This window comes from Cebidichthys violaceus, unplaced genomic scaffold (assembly GCF_023349555.1).
Source record: "Cebidichthys violaceus isolate CVI_PGR_0920_01 unplaced genomic scaffold, fCebVio1.0.p SCAF_3, whole genome shotgun sequence".
NCBI lineage: Eukaryota > Metazoa > Chordata > Actinopteri > Perciformes > Stichaeidae > Cebidichthys > Cebidichthys violaceus.
This window is the reverse complement of record NW_027176483.1, coordinates 1,534,962-1,550,971: the sequence shown is the minus strand read 5'-3', so window position 1 is coordinate 1,550,971 and position 16,010 is coordinate 1,534,962. Positions and strand designations below refer to the sequence as shown.

General features: G+C 42.6%; 3 protein-coding genes across 4 annotated transcripts in view; 1 reads left to right on the top strand and 2 right to left on the bottom strand.

The window, feature by feature from the left end:
• Positions 1-333: 333 nt before the first annotated feature.
• The window catches only part of LOC137881539 (E3 ubiquitin-protein ligase TRIM21-like), a 46,624-nt gene continuing 30,947 nt past the window's right edge, over positions 334-16,010 (bottom strand). The window contains exons 1-2 of one of the 2 annotated variants that reach the window (XM_068723522.1): positions 7,044-7,117; positions 334-2,267 (exon numbers count right to left, since the gene is read on the bottom strand). In XM_068723522.1, coding sequence (XP_068579623.1) covers positions 612-2,258 — 1,647 coding nt within the window. In that variant the 5' untranslated portion in view covers positions 2,259-2,267; positions 7,044-7,117 and the 3' untranslated portion in view covers positions 334-611. Of the gene's footprint in view, positions 2,268-7,043; positions 7,118-16,010 lie in introns of those variants that run through there. The other variant, XM_068723521.1, reaches the window with a different exon arrangement.
• LOC137881540 (E3 ubiquitin-protein ligase TRIM21-like) lies at positions 7,957-10,851 on the bottom strand. Its single transcript, XM_068723523.1, has 2 exons — positions 10,762-10,851; positions 7,957-9,384 (listed from the first exon to the last, which is right to left on the bottom strand). Exon 2 carries the CDS (start codon positions 9,373-9,375, stop codon positions 8,068-8,070), a length of 1,308 nt encoding a protein of 435 aa, XP_068579624.1. The 5' UTR covers positions 9,376-9,384; positions 10,762-10,851; the 3' UTR covers positions 7,957-8,067.
• Positions 12,242-15,554, top strand: LOC137881301 (Fanconi anemia core complex-associated protein 24-like). The gene is given in 5 exon segments (XM_068723189.1): positions 12,242-12,539; positions 13,693-13,712; positions 13,714-13,836; positions 13,928-14,095; positions 14,474-15,554. Coding segments are annotated over 5 exon segments (660 nt in total). The 5' UTR covers positions 12,242-12,442; the 3' UTR covers positions 14,726-15,554.

Genomic DNA, 16,010 nt, shown 5'->3' with positions numbered 1-16,010 from the left:
CAAACGTTCTTTGTTTTTATTGTGTTGAGGATCAGCAGAGAGGAGGACTGTATGAAATACAAATAACACGATACACAACTTCTCTTCTCTGGTCACAGAAGCTGAATGTTTCATGATCACATTTTGTTGATTCATTTTCTACAAATATGAATCAATAATTCATCTTTTATTGACCCCTAAAATCATACCAGACAGAGATCTCTTGATTTTTATGTTGATTCTAAAAATGATGATGGATTTATCCAATAATGTGTGCCAGTATTCATAATGTATTATATATACAATAATCAGACATTAAACATTTTCATTTGGCTCACAGATATTTAAGGAATGTCCAAATGCTTCTTATTCCTGAGTACATTGTTTTTGATGACTCAGCAGTCTTGAAGGCAGGTTATGCAGTTATTAGAATGAATTCGACTACATTAGATCATATCAATCAGTGGATTAATGTCTGTGTGTTGAAGAAGTAGAAAAACATTTACAGACAAATATAAAAACCCATTGATCATAATGTGAAGAATCAATAATGTTTACACCATAAATCACCAATAATATAGATTTGTTACATTAAATGAAAGAGTCTCTCTGTAGAAGATCAAGTGTTTGTTCTACTCAGTGTGATTGACAGGAGAGATGATCAGAGCAGCAGAGTTTTTACCATCATTATTATTACATGGACCAAAGTATGGATAGAGCTTCTCAGTGAAGCAGCAGCCAGTAAAGGAGTAGATAAGAGCTGCAGCATCAACGTCATAGAAGGAGACCAGACCCTCCTCATAATCCACAAACACCCCCACCTTCTGAGGCTGAGACTTCAGAGAGAGACGGACTGATGAGTCAACACAAGCTTTGTACTCATTCTCATTCCTCAACATTATCGTCCAGTAACCATTCTGAGGAGACAGTGTGATTCTTCCCTTCCTGTTGATCGACTCTCTGGCCACTCCTAAATCCCACTCAGTCTTCCCTTTAACCTGAACCTCGTAGTAAAATCTTCCTGCAAAGAAACTCTGCTTTGATAAGACAATAAGACAACGATCAAATCTCTCTGGATTGTCTGGGAGATTCTTCTTCACATCACCATGTTTAACTTGTTTTCCATCATCAGACAGGATGAGGTTGGGATGTGCTGTATCAGGATCAAGTGTCACATCCACTGCAGATTGCTGGACCCTCTTCAGCTCGACCTCAGTAAGCAGCTTCTTCATCTGTTTACTGAGCATCTCCTCCAGCTGATTCAAAGCTCTTACCACAGTCCCCTCATATGAAGGTGGACTGACTCTGACTTCTGTCCAGTTCTTGGTGGGTGGAGCAGTGTTCAGGGTCCTGAAGCTCTGGAGGAGGTGGAGGTGGTCTTCAGAGCATGAGAGCTGCTCCACCTCAGTGCTTCTCTTCTTCAGCTCAGAGATTTCCTGTTCCAGCTCTTTGATGAAGCCTTCAGCCTGTTTCTCTGTCTTTCTCTGCTTCTCTTTGATCGTGTCAATGAGCTCGGCCTGGCTTCTCTCAACAGACTCCTTCAGAGCGCTGAAGACCTGAACACCATCTGCTATCTCTCTGTCTGCATCTTCCTCACTGAGCTCCACTGAGTGTTTGATCTCCTGAATCTTGACTCGTCTCTTCTGGATCATCTGCTGAATTTCAGCCTCAGTCTTCCCCAGCTCGGCCTTCTTTCCTTCATATTCTTCTTCCAGAGGAACAACATCATGGTTCTTGTGGTCTGAATAAGTGCAGAGCATGCAGACACACATCTGGTCGGTCTTACAGAACAGCTCCAGCAGTTTATCGTGCTTCGTACACATCCTGCCTTCCAGGTTCTCCACAGGGTCAATCAGCTGATGTCTTTTCAGACCTGACGTTGTCAGATGAGGCTCCAGGTGAGTCTCACAGTAGGAGACCAGACACACCAGGCAGGACTTCAGGGCCTTCAGTTTGGTTCCAGTGCAGACGTCACAGGGAACTTCTCCTGGTTTGGCAGCTTGTTGCTCTGAGCTGCTGCTGCTGGCTTTCTGTTGAGCTGACTGTCTGAACTGAGCAGCCATCTCAGAGATGAAGGTATTGACCTGCAGCTTAGGTCTGGTGTAGAAACCCTCTTTACAGTTGGGACACTGAGACTGGACATTAACGTTCCAGTGTTGAGTGATGCAGGTTTTACAGAAGTTGTGTCCACATGGTATGGTGACTAGATCAGTGAACACATCCAGACAGATGGAGCACAGAAACTGATCTTCAGTCAGCAGACAGCTGGAAGCAGACATATCTACACTCTGAGAATGACAAGTGTAGAAAAAACAAAACTTTTATTACATCTTTAGCAGCAGCAACAGTGTTGAAAAATACATCTGTTTTTACATATCTTTTCATCAATAAAATGAAACTATAATTAATCCTAGATGCTTTTGTCATATTGGACGTGACTGAGGGGCAACTTTACTAAGATAATGTCAGAAAGCAAATATGTGCTGTGGTTGTGAATGAGTTTTTGTATGCAGCTTCTAATTTACAGCTCATTATGCAGACAGGTTCTGGACTATGCTGTGATTGAAGTAGAGTTCAGATGTTCAGTTCAGTGGAGGTATTTCTATGAGATCATCAAACTCAGAAAGTGAGTGATAACATGGTGATCTTTATTCCAAAACATTTAGTTTGGCTGCCTGGGAAATAAATAAAACATGAAATGTAATTATTAACGCATGATCCACCATAACTCACTCAGACTTAGAGCTGGGGCCTGTACCATGAAGACAGTTCAACATACTCAGGGTATCTTTTGGTTATTTGGCTTTACTAATCCTAACAACCACGGTCCAGCTAAGAGGTCCTACGAAGCTCGTTATCAACTCGGTAAATCAACCCAGGGTTCCTCAATCTGGCTGTGAGTGCGTTCACGTAAAGGGGCGGGGCTTGTAGTATATGACCAATCACAAACATGGACATGTTTGCTGTCAGCAGAGTGACGCATTTTTCAAACTAAAATCAAACTATAATATTACACAAATACGAAGAAGTTAGACTCATAATCAGGCTGAAAGTAAATGCAGAAAGGACAGCTGATAATAAATCAGTGACTGTGTGAATGTCTTTATTGACAGATTTATAATATCACTGCTTCATCTAGAGCACGAGTAGATCTGACTATAATATTATTTTAGCCTTATTATTTCAGCTGCAACCCCGGTGGTGTGAAGAAGACTTGGGAGGAAATAAAATAAATATAAAAACACAATTCAAAGTGGTAAGAAGGTTTCCTTCCATAATTTATAATCCACAACATAAATAAAAGTAACCAGAGCAAAGTAACACAAGGCAATGCATCCAGTCTGTGTGAGAGTAAGACAAAACTCTGACATGTCACACTGCAACACATGGCTCAGAAAATGAACACACATACGTGAATTATGATATTAATATATTAATTCAGTGTGGCTTTGTAGCACAAGGCAGTAAAACTGCCTGTGCCAAAGCACACTGTATATAATCCATCGGGCTTAATAATAATCTTTACGCCAGAAAGTTTGGCGCGCTTCTCCTCACACAGTGTTGCCGACACCTGTGCAAAAAATACACCAAAACGTGCGGCCTGATCGGGAATGGTGTGCAATGACTTTTCTCAGAGATTCGCCCAGCGGTTTTCCCGAAAATCCCCAAAAATGTAGCAAAATTTCCCCATTGACTTGAATGGGGTTTCGTTATGAAGAGAGGAAAAAAAACACTTAACTTTGGACCCATATTGACCAGCCATATTTTAACGTAGAAAAATTATTCAAAGTTTAAAATGTAGACAAAACGATGGACGTTATTGAGCCAAATGGACATTTTGATAGCTAGCACAGTTTTCATGAAGTCACAGATTAAGTTACAGGAAAATTTTGGGTCCGTTTCAGATTTTATAATGGGTGTGTATTGCACGGAATGTTCAGCTCTAGAGTGAGGACATAGCTGTCAGAGTGGAGCAGAGCAGGAAAATAATCTGTGATTTTCACAAACGAATTGCGCCGAGTCCCACAATGTTTACTCTTTATACACCATCTTGGCCAAAAAGCTTGGACATGTTGTCCTTGTCGCACACAGATGTCATTGGAATCCAACAGACTTACACATTTGGCTCAAAGAGCCGCAGAGCGACATGAACTCCAACCAACTGCTCCATTAGACTCCATGTTAAATCAGACCACTAATTTCTCAAAGAAAGCAGACGGTACCAGTTTTGTAACTTGCTCTGGAGCTCACATTTTTAAGACCACAAACATAAAAACCACATCAGAGCGTTCGGCAGAGTCTTATCTTTCTCATGATATCACATTTTGGCACTCAGACTCTCGCTTTTTGTTAAAAAGAGGCAGGAGTTTTGTTCAAAATCAGTGTTCACTGTAACATTTCTTAATCAGTCTGCCTGTAACACCAGGTGCGTCATCACCATGGCAACCAGTTACACACGCTCTCTCTCTGTACATACACACACATGACTTGGAGATATTCAGTCAAAGGCATTGTTAAACCTCCTGTCTGTCTGTCTGCCTGTCTGTCTCTCTGTAAATCTGTCTGTCTGTCGGTCTGTCTGTCTGTCTGTCATTGGTTTAACTTTTTCAAGAGTATGAATCTAAAATGCAGAAACAAGAGAAGCGATATCTCAATCGAACCTGAACGACACTACTGGTAACATCGGTGTGTGTATATATTGCGACGTCTTCGGGCAGTAGCAGCCACATTGTCAATATTTCCTGCGGAATTTTCTCGTATTCTATTTGCTCTTAAGTCGTTTTCCTACAGCCGGGGTTTTAGCTGAAAGAATGAGACTAAAATATTGTCAAACACGCCACAAGAATACATCCAATCAACACATTAGTTTAACACAATTATAGTCAGATCTATTGTGCTCTATGTAGCAGAGATATTATAAATCTCTTAGTTTACACATTCACACAGTCAGAGATTCATTTCCAGCTGTCTTTCCTGCATTTGTCAACATAAACTGTTGCTTCTATCCTGGTTTATGACTTTAACTTCTTCATATTTGTGTAATATTATCTAACGATCAATGAACCCAGCTTTGATTGGTCAGTAGGCGGAGCTGTTAGACGAGGTGATCTCTTAGATCCTGATGGGCAGGTTGGCACATTGTGTGGCAGTCTTTGTCGTCAGTGTATTGATGTGTGTGTGAATGGGTGAATGTTGACATGTAGCGTACAGAACTTTAATGGTCTGAAGCTCGACAGAAATGCAAAGTCCATTCACCATTAAAGTAACGTTTCTCTCCACAACCCTCACGACCACGATGGACGTCAGTTAAACATTGAACCTGAGTGGAACTTCTGTCTGAGTAGAGATCAGATTATGAGATAATACTGTATGATAAAACACAGTTCATAATGATAATAGTAATAATATTAACACTGTACTGCCTTGCAAAGGCTGACAGCAGTAACTATGGAAACAGTTGAGTTGATAAAAAAGGGTTTGAAGTTCAATGCTACTGTTCAGAGATTGTAGAAAGATATGAAAGCATAAAAGTAAAATCATCACAAGACATATTTTGTTCACTTTTATAATTGGCACAAAGATATATTTTGTTCACTTTTTATAACTGTCACAATATATAAACTCTTTTATTTCATGTTAGATGTGATTTAACATAAACTGTTTTACTTCATGATGGAAGTGTAGAAACATTTAGCCTGCCTGGACACTTTAAAGTAACAAGGTCACTTGAGCCTCGTGTAGTGCTTTGGTTCAATCTGGACCAAACTAGTTACAACCAGTTGTATTCTGTTGCTGACTCTGCTCCAAGATGTCTCCTGTATTTGTGATGCATGTGATTAGAGGAGGTACTAACCTCAGGGTAGCATAAAAGAGACAGGAAAACTTTGAGAAAGCGCTCTTTCTCCCCCATCGCTAGAGACGGGAAACTTTTCTTCACAAGAAGTTAGAGACCCCGGTTTAAAGGGATACATTTCGCATTTATTTTTTAGGACCACAGAGACTGTTTCATTGCATTAAAATTGTTGATTGTGATTTTTGTGTGAATAACTTTAATAAAGCCATACCATTTGTAAGTAACTGGACCTAAACTAGAGACTGTTTTTAGAACATTTTGACCCTCTTCCCTGTCCCTCATCCGTGTGATACAGAGGTGACGACCGACTCTACCAGAGGAGCTTAAGCTGAGTTCTCTGGGTGAAGACTTGGCAGAATTAGTCATAAATGGTGAGAATGTTCAAAATAGGCAATAGTAAAGTACAGACGTTCTACATAACTCTCCATACTGGGTGCTAGGGTTGCATCCTAACGAGAACGCCGAGGGCGTAGCCGTACAAGATTCTCATGAAGACGATTAATCTGAAATCCTAACAATTCAGCTAGAGGGTGAGATAGAAGGCCGGAGGTATTGTCTTGACACCTCCAGGAGGAATGTATATCCTTGCAGGTGGGACAGCCGATGGAGTGACCACCGTGTTAGGTGCACACGCCTGTCCCGCTTTCCCCGGGGTGGGGTCCGTTCACTACTACGTTTACTACTACGCTTCACTACTTATCAAAGTGTGTAACAGATATCTATGTTATAAAAAGTCTATTTTATTCCTTTACAGGCAATACAATAAGTTGTCACAAGACGTTAGACGCTGTACTCTGTGTTTGTAGAGTTCAAAGGTCATCTAGCTTTAACCATCACCTGATGTTACTTTTTATTCTTTGTCATCGTTGGCTTTAGCTGCTGCCTTATATCTGTATGTGGTGTAACAAACTGAACGTTCACTGACAGGAAAGAAAGTCGTCAGAAATAGTCTGTGAATGAAGTGAAGCTGAAACTAGCTGTGACTGCATTCTGACAAACCTGAAGAGTTCAGTCACTGTGGTGATATTTATACCTCTGTGTTGTAGTTCAGACAAAACCTACATTTTGGATTTTTACTAAAAATGACACATTTCTATGACATCATATGATCTATATAATAAAACAAGTGTTAAAATGTCAGATTTTAGTTTTAACTGCATTTTGACAAACATTGAATCAGTACATTTGGTCTGTAGAACAGTGAACTCACCAGAGTTTGTGTTGTTGAGAAGAAGCTGCTGGATTCAGTTGAATGTTTCTTTAGAGAGAAACAGAGAGACTTGTCTCGACTGCAGCTCTGCTGTCGCTCAGAATAACTTTACTTTGATTGGAGGAAATGTGACGTTGAAGCTCCTCCTTCAGTGTTGCTCCTCCTCTCAGTGAAGCTCTGTGAAGGAGCTTTTATTGCCTCATTATGACATTTTATTAGGAGGAGAAAAGTAAGTTTATAACTGAGAAGAAGAATCCTTCTGATTGGACCACAGCAGTAGATCAATGGGCTTCTCTGAGTCTCCCTTTTTAAAAGTAGTTAAAGTACAATACTTTTTAAATAAACGTCCTTTTAACTGAAAGTCACTGATTTTAGACTGAGCTCAAAAAAGTACAAAACAAAAGAAAAAGCTCATCAGTGACATTAGACAGAGTACTTGTATCTGTTAGACTCAGGTTTATTTCTGCTCATTCATGTAATCTGCTTCAGCATCAGACTGTAGTTATTTATTAAGAGCATTTCCTCATATGAACACAGACTGCAGTTTGTTATGAACTCCAGTAGAGGGCGTCCTCAGATATCATTTATTCTCTACTAACTAGTAGCACTGGTTTAACTAGTAGCACTGGTTTAACTAGTAGCACTGGTTTAGCGTTCACATCAGCTGCTCTAACTCAACTCAAACCTTAAATATCACCACATTATTTTACATAACCAACTATCTCAGATGTGATGGGGTGTTGGAGCTCGTCAGCTCAAGTCAGTCTGAGAACAGCTGATGGTGTTTTTAATCACATGATTTGGTGTCATTAGAAACACCATCAGCTGTTTTTTCAGCTGTGATATTGAACAAAAACAAAATAACTGAATCAGACACATTGTGACTTTATTCATCCTTTTTTATTTAAAAACAAAAAGAAAGAAAATCAAATAGAATCAATAATGTTTACACCGTAAATCACCAATAATATAGATTTGTTACATTAAATGAAAGAGTCTCTCTGTAGAAGATCAAGTGTTTGATCTACTCAGTGTGATTGACAGGAGAGATGATCAGAGGAGCAGAGTTTTTACCACCATCATTATTACATGGACTGAAGTATGGGTAGAGCTTCTCAGTGAAGCAGCAGCCGGTAAAGGAGTAGATAAGAGCTGCAGCATCAACGTCATAGAAGGAGACCAGACCCTCCTCATAATCCACAAACACCCCCACCTTCTGAGGCTGAGACTTCAGAGAGAGAAGGACTGAAGGGTCAGCACAAGCTTTGTACTCATTCTCATTCCTCAAACATATTATCCAGTAGCCCAACTGAGGGGTCGCTGTGATTCTTCCCTTCCTGTTGATCGACTCTCTGGCCACTCCTAAATACCAGTCAGTCTTCCCTTTAACCTGAACCTCGTAGTAAAATCTTCCTGAAGAGAAACTCTGCTTTGCTAAAACACAGGGACAAGTATCAAATCTCTCTGGATTGTTTGGGAGATTCTTCTTCACATCACCATGTTTAACTTGTTTTCCATCATCAGACAGGATGAGATAAGGATGTGCTGTATCAGGATCAAGAGTCACATCCACTGCAGACTGCTGGACCCTCTTCAGCTCGACCTCAGTAAGCAGCTTCTTAATCTGTTCACTGAGCGTTTCCTCCAGCTGATTCACAACTCTCCTCACAGTCCCCTCATATGAAGGTGGACTGAGTCTGACTCCTGTCCAGTTCTTGGTGGGTGGAGCAGTGTTCAGGGTCCTGAAGCTCTGGAGGAGGTGGAGGGGGTCTTCAGAGCGTGAGAGCTGCTCCACCTCAGTGCTTCTCTTTTTCAGCTCAGAGATTTCCTGTTCCAGCTCTTTGATGAAGCCTTCAGCCTGTTTCTCTGTCTTTCTCTGATTCTCTTTGATCGTGTCGATGAGTTCGTTTAGTTTACTCTCAACAGACTTCATCAGAGCGGTGAAGACCTGAACACCATCTGCTATCTCTCTGTCTGCATCTTCCTCACTGAGCTCCACTGAGTGTTTGATCTCCTGAATCTTCACTCGTCTCTTCTGGATCATCTGCTGAATTTCAGCCTCAGTCTTCTCCAGCTCGGCTTTCTGTTGAGCTGACTGTTTGAACTGATCAGCCATCCCAGAGATGAAGGTATTGACCCGCAGCTTAGGTCTGGTGTTAAAAACCTCTTTACAGTTTGGACACTGATTGGGGACATTAACGTTCCAGTGTTGAGTGATGCAGGTTTTACAGAAGTTGTGTCCACATGGTGTGCTGACTGGATCAGTGAACACATCCAGACAGATGGAGCACAGAAACTGATCTTCAGTCAGCAGACAGTTGGCAGCAGACATATCTACACTCTGAGGACAAGTGTGACAAAAATAAAACTTTTATTACTTTAATAACAGTAAAACTTTTAAGTAAAAGTCCTGCATTCAAATGGAGTGAAGAGTGAAAGAGAGGCTTCATCAGCACAATGTGCTTAAATGTACTTAACTTCAGTTCAAGGTGGAGATTTAAATTCTCATCAGATGTTGGATAGTTTAATGAATATTAATGTATCATAGTTTAATTGTTATGTTAAATCTGAATCTGCAATGTAACAGTAACATTTCCAGGTAAATGTCGTACTACTACTCATCCGTCTGAAGTAGAAGTACACAGTAGTAGTAGTAGTAGTATGCGGTTTAGTTGCATATCTTCTAAATGTTTACACCTGGTCTGAGCACCTGTCTGGGATGATGTCATGACAACAGGAAGGTTGGAAGAGCACTAACACCATGCGTTCATGTTTGTCTCTTTTATGACTGTAGCATTTGACTCTTAGCTGCTTGTTAGTTATTCTAATAATAAAATAAACTAAATACATAAATACATTTATAAACCCTGAAAGAGGCGTTCACCAAGTTTTGATGAATAGAAACAAAGTTCACAGGAGGATGTGAGCCTCTGAGCCTCTGAGTCGAGGTGGTGAACTGAAGTCAGATTGTAGGAATTAAATGTGATGTGATGACGCCTCTCACACATTTAATGTCACTTCATATCACGTGTTACTTTGCACGTCTGAATCCTCTTTATCATGAACTCTCAAAGCAGCAGTATTATTTGTGCTGATCAGTCACAACTACTACAATGCTTGGTGTTCAGTGTGTGGTTGAATGTGGGCGTGTTGAGGCTGAACCATGAGGCTGATCAGGTTTTACAAGTCAGATTGTTTTTATTAAAGTGGCCGAGCACCACTTCCTTCTTTTGTGCACACGTACACTTTAAGTATGGATCCTACACACTTCAAAAATGAGACATATTATTACACTATATACATCATTTCTCTCCACAACCCCCACGGTCACCAGGTGGACCTCAGCTAAACATTTGTCCAGTGGAACTTCCTGTCCGAGTAGTTCTGAGGTTTGATGTCACATCAGATATGATCAGCTGAACTGCGTCACAAAGACAGACAGCAGGAACTACACAAACAGTGACATTGAGAAAAAAAGGCTTTGAAGTTTAAGGATATTTACCAGATTGTGTCACAGCTTGTTGTAACACGTCAAACTTCTGCCTTTACAGGTCATTAAAGTCAAGAGATAAAATCAGATACGCAACATTTAAGCTACATTAGTTAGCTTCTAGCAGGCCTAGTTTATCTGATGTTACTTATGTTTCTTGGCTACAGTTTTGGTTTCTCTCTTGAACTACATGTTGACTACATTTGGTCTGTAGAACAGTGAACTCACCAGAGTTTGTGTTGTTGAGAAGAAGCTGCTGGATTCAGTTGAATGTTTCTTTACAGAGAAACAGAGAGACTTGTCTCGACTGCAGCTCTGCTGTCGCTCAGACTAACTTTACTTTCACTTCAGGTAAAGTGACTCAGCAGATCTCCTCCTTCAGAGTAGCTCCTCCTCTCAGTGAAGCTCTGTGAAGGACGTCTTCTGTGGAAACACCTTGATGTTCAAACAAGATGAGTTCTAATCTTTTTATCCTCTTTTTTGTGTTTTAAATGTTAAATCTGAAATACAGTATGATTGTTTTTTACGTGTTTTAACTGTTTATGTGTCTCTCGTTGTGTTTAAATAAAGTTTTAATAAGACATTAATAAACCTAACTCAGTAGTTTTGTTGCTTAAACCTAACTGAGTTGTTTCCTGTGAAGACAGAAGTTTATTTTGAAAAGACTGCATGTTTATTGTAACCAGTGTGTTGGTTCATTTCGTATGTCCTATAGTAACACCTAGGGTACATCACAAGTCTCTTACTTGTCATTTCCTCTCTCCTCACTTGAACAGGAAGTTGTTCTGCTCCTCCATAATAACGGCCGTCCCAAAGCTCTTACTTCTGCTCTGAGGAGCGAGGAGAGAGGAGAGAGGAGAGAGGAGAGAGGAGCGAGGAGCGAGGAGTGAGGAGAGAGGAGGGATCTCTGAGGAGACATGAGTGAGGACGCCTTCCAGGAAGTGTTTTAACGGCGGACACGCCCCCTCATTGTTCATCTGTTATGTGATTGGACGCTGCAGCCGATCACTGGAGTTGAACACCAGAGTGAAGACAGATCAGATTAAACTCTAGTTTATGTTTGATATGTTTTCTGATTCACCGTCTGGTTTAAATCAATGTTCATCTTTTATTATGGAAACAGTTAAAGTGAGAGAGAGCTGTTTACATCATTGATCATCGTTTCATTCAGTCACTGATCATTCATCATGTTTGATGAGTTTCATCATTGAAACCTGAAACATGGAGCCTAATACATTCATTCAGTGTCAAGAGAAACCATAATCATATTCTGGGTGATTTAATAATGACGTCACAATTTAAAGACGTAAAGGACGTCTCCTTCCTCTTAAAACATATTTCCTTGTTTCCTCTCTCCTCACGTGGTTTCCTTGTATCCTTGGTGGGAGGGACTAAGACGCAAGGAAAGGATGCAAGTGAGGGAAACGAGGATGTATTTAAGAGCCTTGTGATGAAACCTTAGTGGTGTAAAAAGTAAAACATTTGTATCAGAGATGTAGTGGAGTAGAAGTATAAAGCAGCATATAATGGAAATATTCAAGTAAAGTACAAGTACCTGACAATAAGTACTTACGTACAGTACTTGAGTAAATGTACTTCGTTACTCTCCATCACTTTTAAGAGCTTGTTTGAGTGTTAAATGTGTGACAAACTGGACCAGTGCGAGGAGGACGTGTTTCCCCTCTTGTCCTGCAGGGGGCGACAGAGACACATCCGCTCCTCTTCTCCACCAGCGAGCCGAAGACGAAGAAGAACATTTGTCCGTTTGGGAGTCCACGGAGCAGACAGCGGTGCGCTGAGCTCGATAGCTCGGTCCGCTGTGACCTCTCTACAGACACGCTGCTCACAGAGACTCTAACAGTCCGTGTTGAAGCTCGTTGAGGCGGTGGAACCTCCTGTGTTTGACGACATGGAGACCAGAGCGGTGCTGAATGCGGTTCCTCCGTACGGACACGTTACTACCAGCGAGAAGTGGAGGAACTCGTCCCTCATTCAAGGCTTGAAGGGTATTTATTCAGTCATTTATTCATTCTTTTATTTATTTATTCTTGTATTCATTTATTTATTATTTTATATATTTATTAATTCATTTATTTTATTTATTTATTCTTTTATTTATTTTTGCCTCTAGTCCTTTAACGTGTGTTTCGTGTGGCCTCTAGTCCTTTAACGTGTGCTTCGTGTGGCCTCTAGTCCTTTAACGTGTGCTTCGTGTGGCCTCTAGTCCTTTAACGTGTGCTTCGTGTGGCCTCTAGTCCTTTAACGTGTGCTTCGTGTGGCCTCTAGTCCTTTAACGTGTGCTTCGTGTGGCCTCTAGTCCTTTAACGTGTGCTTCGTGTGGCCTCTAGTCCTTTAACGTGTGCTTCTTGTGGCCTCTAGTCCTTTAACTTGTGCTTCGTGTGGCCTCTAGTCCTTTACTGTGTGCTTCGTGTGGCCTCTAGTCCTTTAACGTGTGCTTCGTGTGGCCTCTAGTCCTTTAACGTGTGCTTCGTGTGGCCTCTAGTCCTTTAACGTGTGCTTCGTGTGGCCTCTAGTCCTTTAACGTGTGCTTCGTGTGGCCTCTAGTCCTTTAACGTGTGCTTCTTGTGGCCTCTAGTCCTTTAACGTGTGCTTCGTGTGGCCTCTAGTCCTTTACTGTGTGCTTCGTGTGGCCTCTAGTCCTTTAACGTGTGCTTCGTGTGGCCTCTAGTCCTTTAACGTGTGCTTCGTGTGGCCTCTAGTCCTTTAACGTGTGCTTCGTGTGACCTCTAGTCCTTTAACGTGTGCTTCGTGTGACCTCTAGTCCTTTAACTTGTGCTTCTTGTGGCCTCTAGTCCTTTAACGTGTGCTTCGTGTGGCCTCTAGTCCTTTAACGTGTTCTTCGTGTGGCCTCTAGTCCTTTAACGTGTGCTTCGTGTGGCCTCTAGTCCTTTAACTTGTGCTTCGTGTGGCCTCTAGTCCTTTAACGTGTGCTTCGTGTGGCCTCTAGTCCTTTAACGTGTGCTTCGTGTGGCCTCTAGTGCGTCATGCTGTTAAAGAAAGGCTTGTGAGTCCGATGCAAAGTGCAGCTCGTCTCTGCAGATTGAAGGACGTCGTCTTCTGCTCTGCAGTGAGATCGGTAGCTCTCGGTCTCACCGTCGGTAAGTTGAAGTCACTGACGGGCGTTTCCTTGTGCTGCAGGTGGAGGCGTGAGGATCCTCCTTTGAGAACCAGCTCGCTGTGGCAGATTTCCAGCTGCCCAACAAGAGCCGCATCCTGTACGTGTCCGAGTGCGACGTCGTGGCAGGAAGCGGCTACAAGAGGAAGCTGGTCCGCTTCAGAAACGTGAGTCTGATGGAGGAGACGAAGCCGTTTGGTTTTGGTTCTGCCTGATATGAACTGTGTCTCCCCCCCCCACCTCCACCTGTTCCTACAGAGCAGCAGCAGCAGCAGCAGCAGCTTCCAGGAGCTGGTGCTGCTGGAGAACACCAGACTCAGTGAGCAGTACTTCACTGCCGTGCAGAAGTTGGTGGTGTTGGACCTCGGCCTGACTCTGCTGCCGGTCGACGGGCAGAACGAGGCCTCACAGCTCATCACTCAGATGGTGAGTGTGAGTGTGTGTGTGTGTGTGTGTGTGTGTGTGTGTGTGTGTGTGTGTGTGTGTGTGTGTGTGTGTGTGTGTGTTACTGACTCGAGTCACAAAGCTTCTCAGAATGCAGAGATTTGATTGGCTGAGCAGCGTCTCATGACATCATTTAAATACATTTGGTCTGTGTGTGTTTCCAGTACCGTACATGCTGGAAAAGCTGTGCAGGTTAAAATAGAAATCCAGAATGTACTAGTGCTCAATAGTTTATGGGGTCTGGATCCGGGTCCAGATAGGAAGGCGTCTGGGTCGGGACCCTGTCCGCCTGTCAGTGACCTCTTTTCTACACTTTGTGGTCTAGCGCTGATTCTCCAAACCTTCTCCGATGGTCTCCAGGTCCACGGGGAGGGCAGAGAGAACCCCTTCAGGAGGAGGACTTCGTCCCGGCTGTTGGACCCGGCGGTCCTGGCTCTGGTGCGGCACGTCCCCGGGGTGGGTGGGGTCAAAGCTCCGGCCCTGCTGGAGCGGTTCTCCAGCATCCAGCAGCTCTGCAACGCCGCCCCCGCCGAGCTGGAGCCCATCGTGGGTCGGGCTGCGGCTCAGCAGATCCACAGCTTCTTCCACAAACCCACTGCTGCTGGAACCTGAAGGTTCAACTCTGGCTCTGCATTTAACCAGGGAGCTTTGGATGAAGTGATGCAGATACACTTTGGCTCACATGGACACTAAAACTAATCTAACTTTGCATTGTTTCTGCAAGTGTTCAAACTACAAGAAGCCAAATGGGTTTGACTCTGCTGGGATGCCTTAGACCGTAGAAAACATGGACGAGGTCTCCGTTACGTCACCCAGAGGTTCCCGAAGAACCGCTGTGAAGCTCAAAGTGGGCGGCGACGTCACGGCCGAACTCTAAAAGTGGGCGGAGCTGAGGCGGCCCGGGTGACGCAGCAGAGCAGACGGCTAGCGACCGGTCTGTTCATAAGAAGTGGAGGAAGTCGTCGTGACGTCACCTTTTTGTTTTTGCAGATTTTAAGCCTCCAGTTCGCTGTTTTGGCCGTCGCCATCTTGTTTTTTTTTGTAGCAAACAGGAAACAGAAGTGACCATATTTGGACTGAGGAGGAGTGGCGTAGAGTCGTCATGAAGGAGGATGTTAGCTACAGAGAGCCAGATGGTCAACATGTTTATTTCTGCTGTAAAGTTGTTCATTTTCACATAGAGGTCTATGGGGAGTGACTCGCTTTGTGGAGCCTCGAGTGGTCGTTTGAGGAACTGCAGTTTCTGTAACTTCCTCTCTGGCTTCACTTCTCAGTTGCAGGTTGCCGCTTGGGGAAGCAACATCTTTAAGATATTCCAGTCTGGAGCAACATTGCCGTCCATAGAGCAACGCTGCTAACATGAGCTGAAATAGAGTCTGCAGAGATTTGTGCTTTAGTTTAGTTTTGCACTTTATTATCCACAATAAATACATATCAGTGATTTGTAGCATCAGTTGTCTCTTTCTTCTTCCTTCTTGAGTTTGACCTTCTTCACCAGTGTTGATGTTCCTGCTTTAGTTTAAGTTCTAAACCCACAAGATTTACTTGTTATTGTTTGGTTTTACTCGCTCTCTCGTTTTCTTAATCTAAATGAATTTAGAAGTGAAGAGTTTGTGAATATAAATGTAGTTAACTTCACCATTCCTCTTTGTCTGGATGGATGTACAGCAGGTTTACTGTCCCTCGTTCACTATTTCATCTTGAGAAAGTAGTTTCTAGAAATGTATTTCTTTTATGAGCTGAAGGGATTCTGTGGAGGTCAGAGTCACCAGAAGTCACTTTAACAAGCAGAGAACATATCAGCAGCTGTCTTCAGCTGATGTAAATCTGTAAGCTGTAAATGAATGGCGTTAAATGAAGTTCCACGCGTGACACTCGTCAACCACAGGTGTGACTA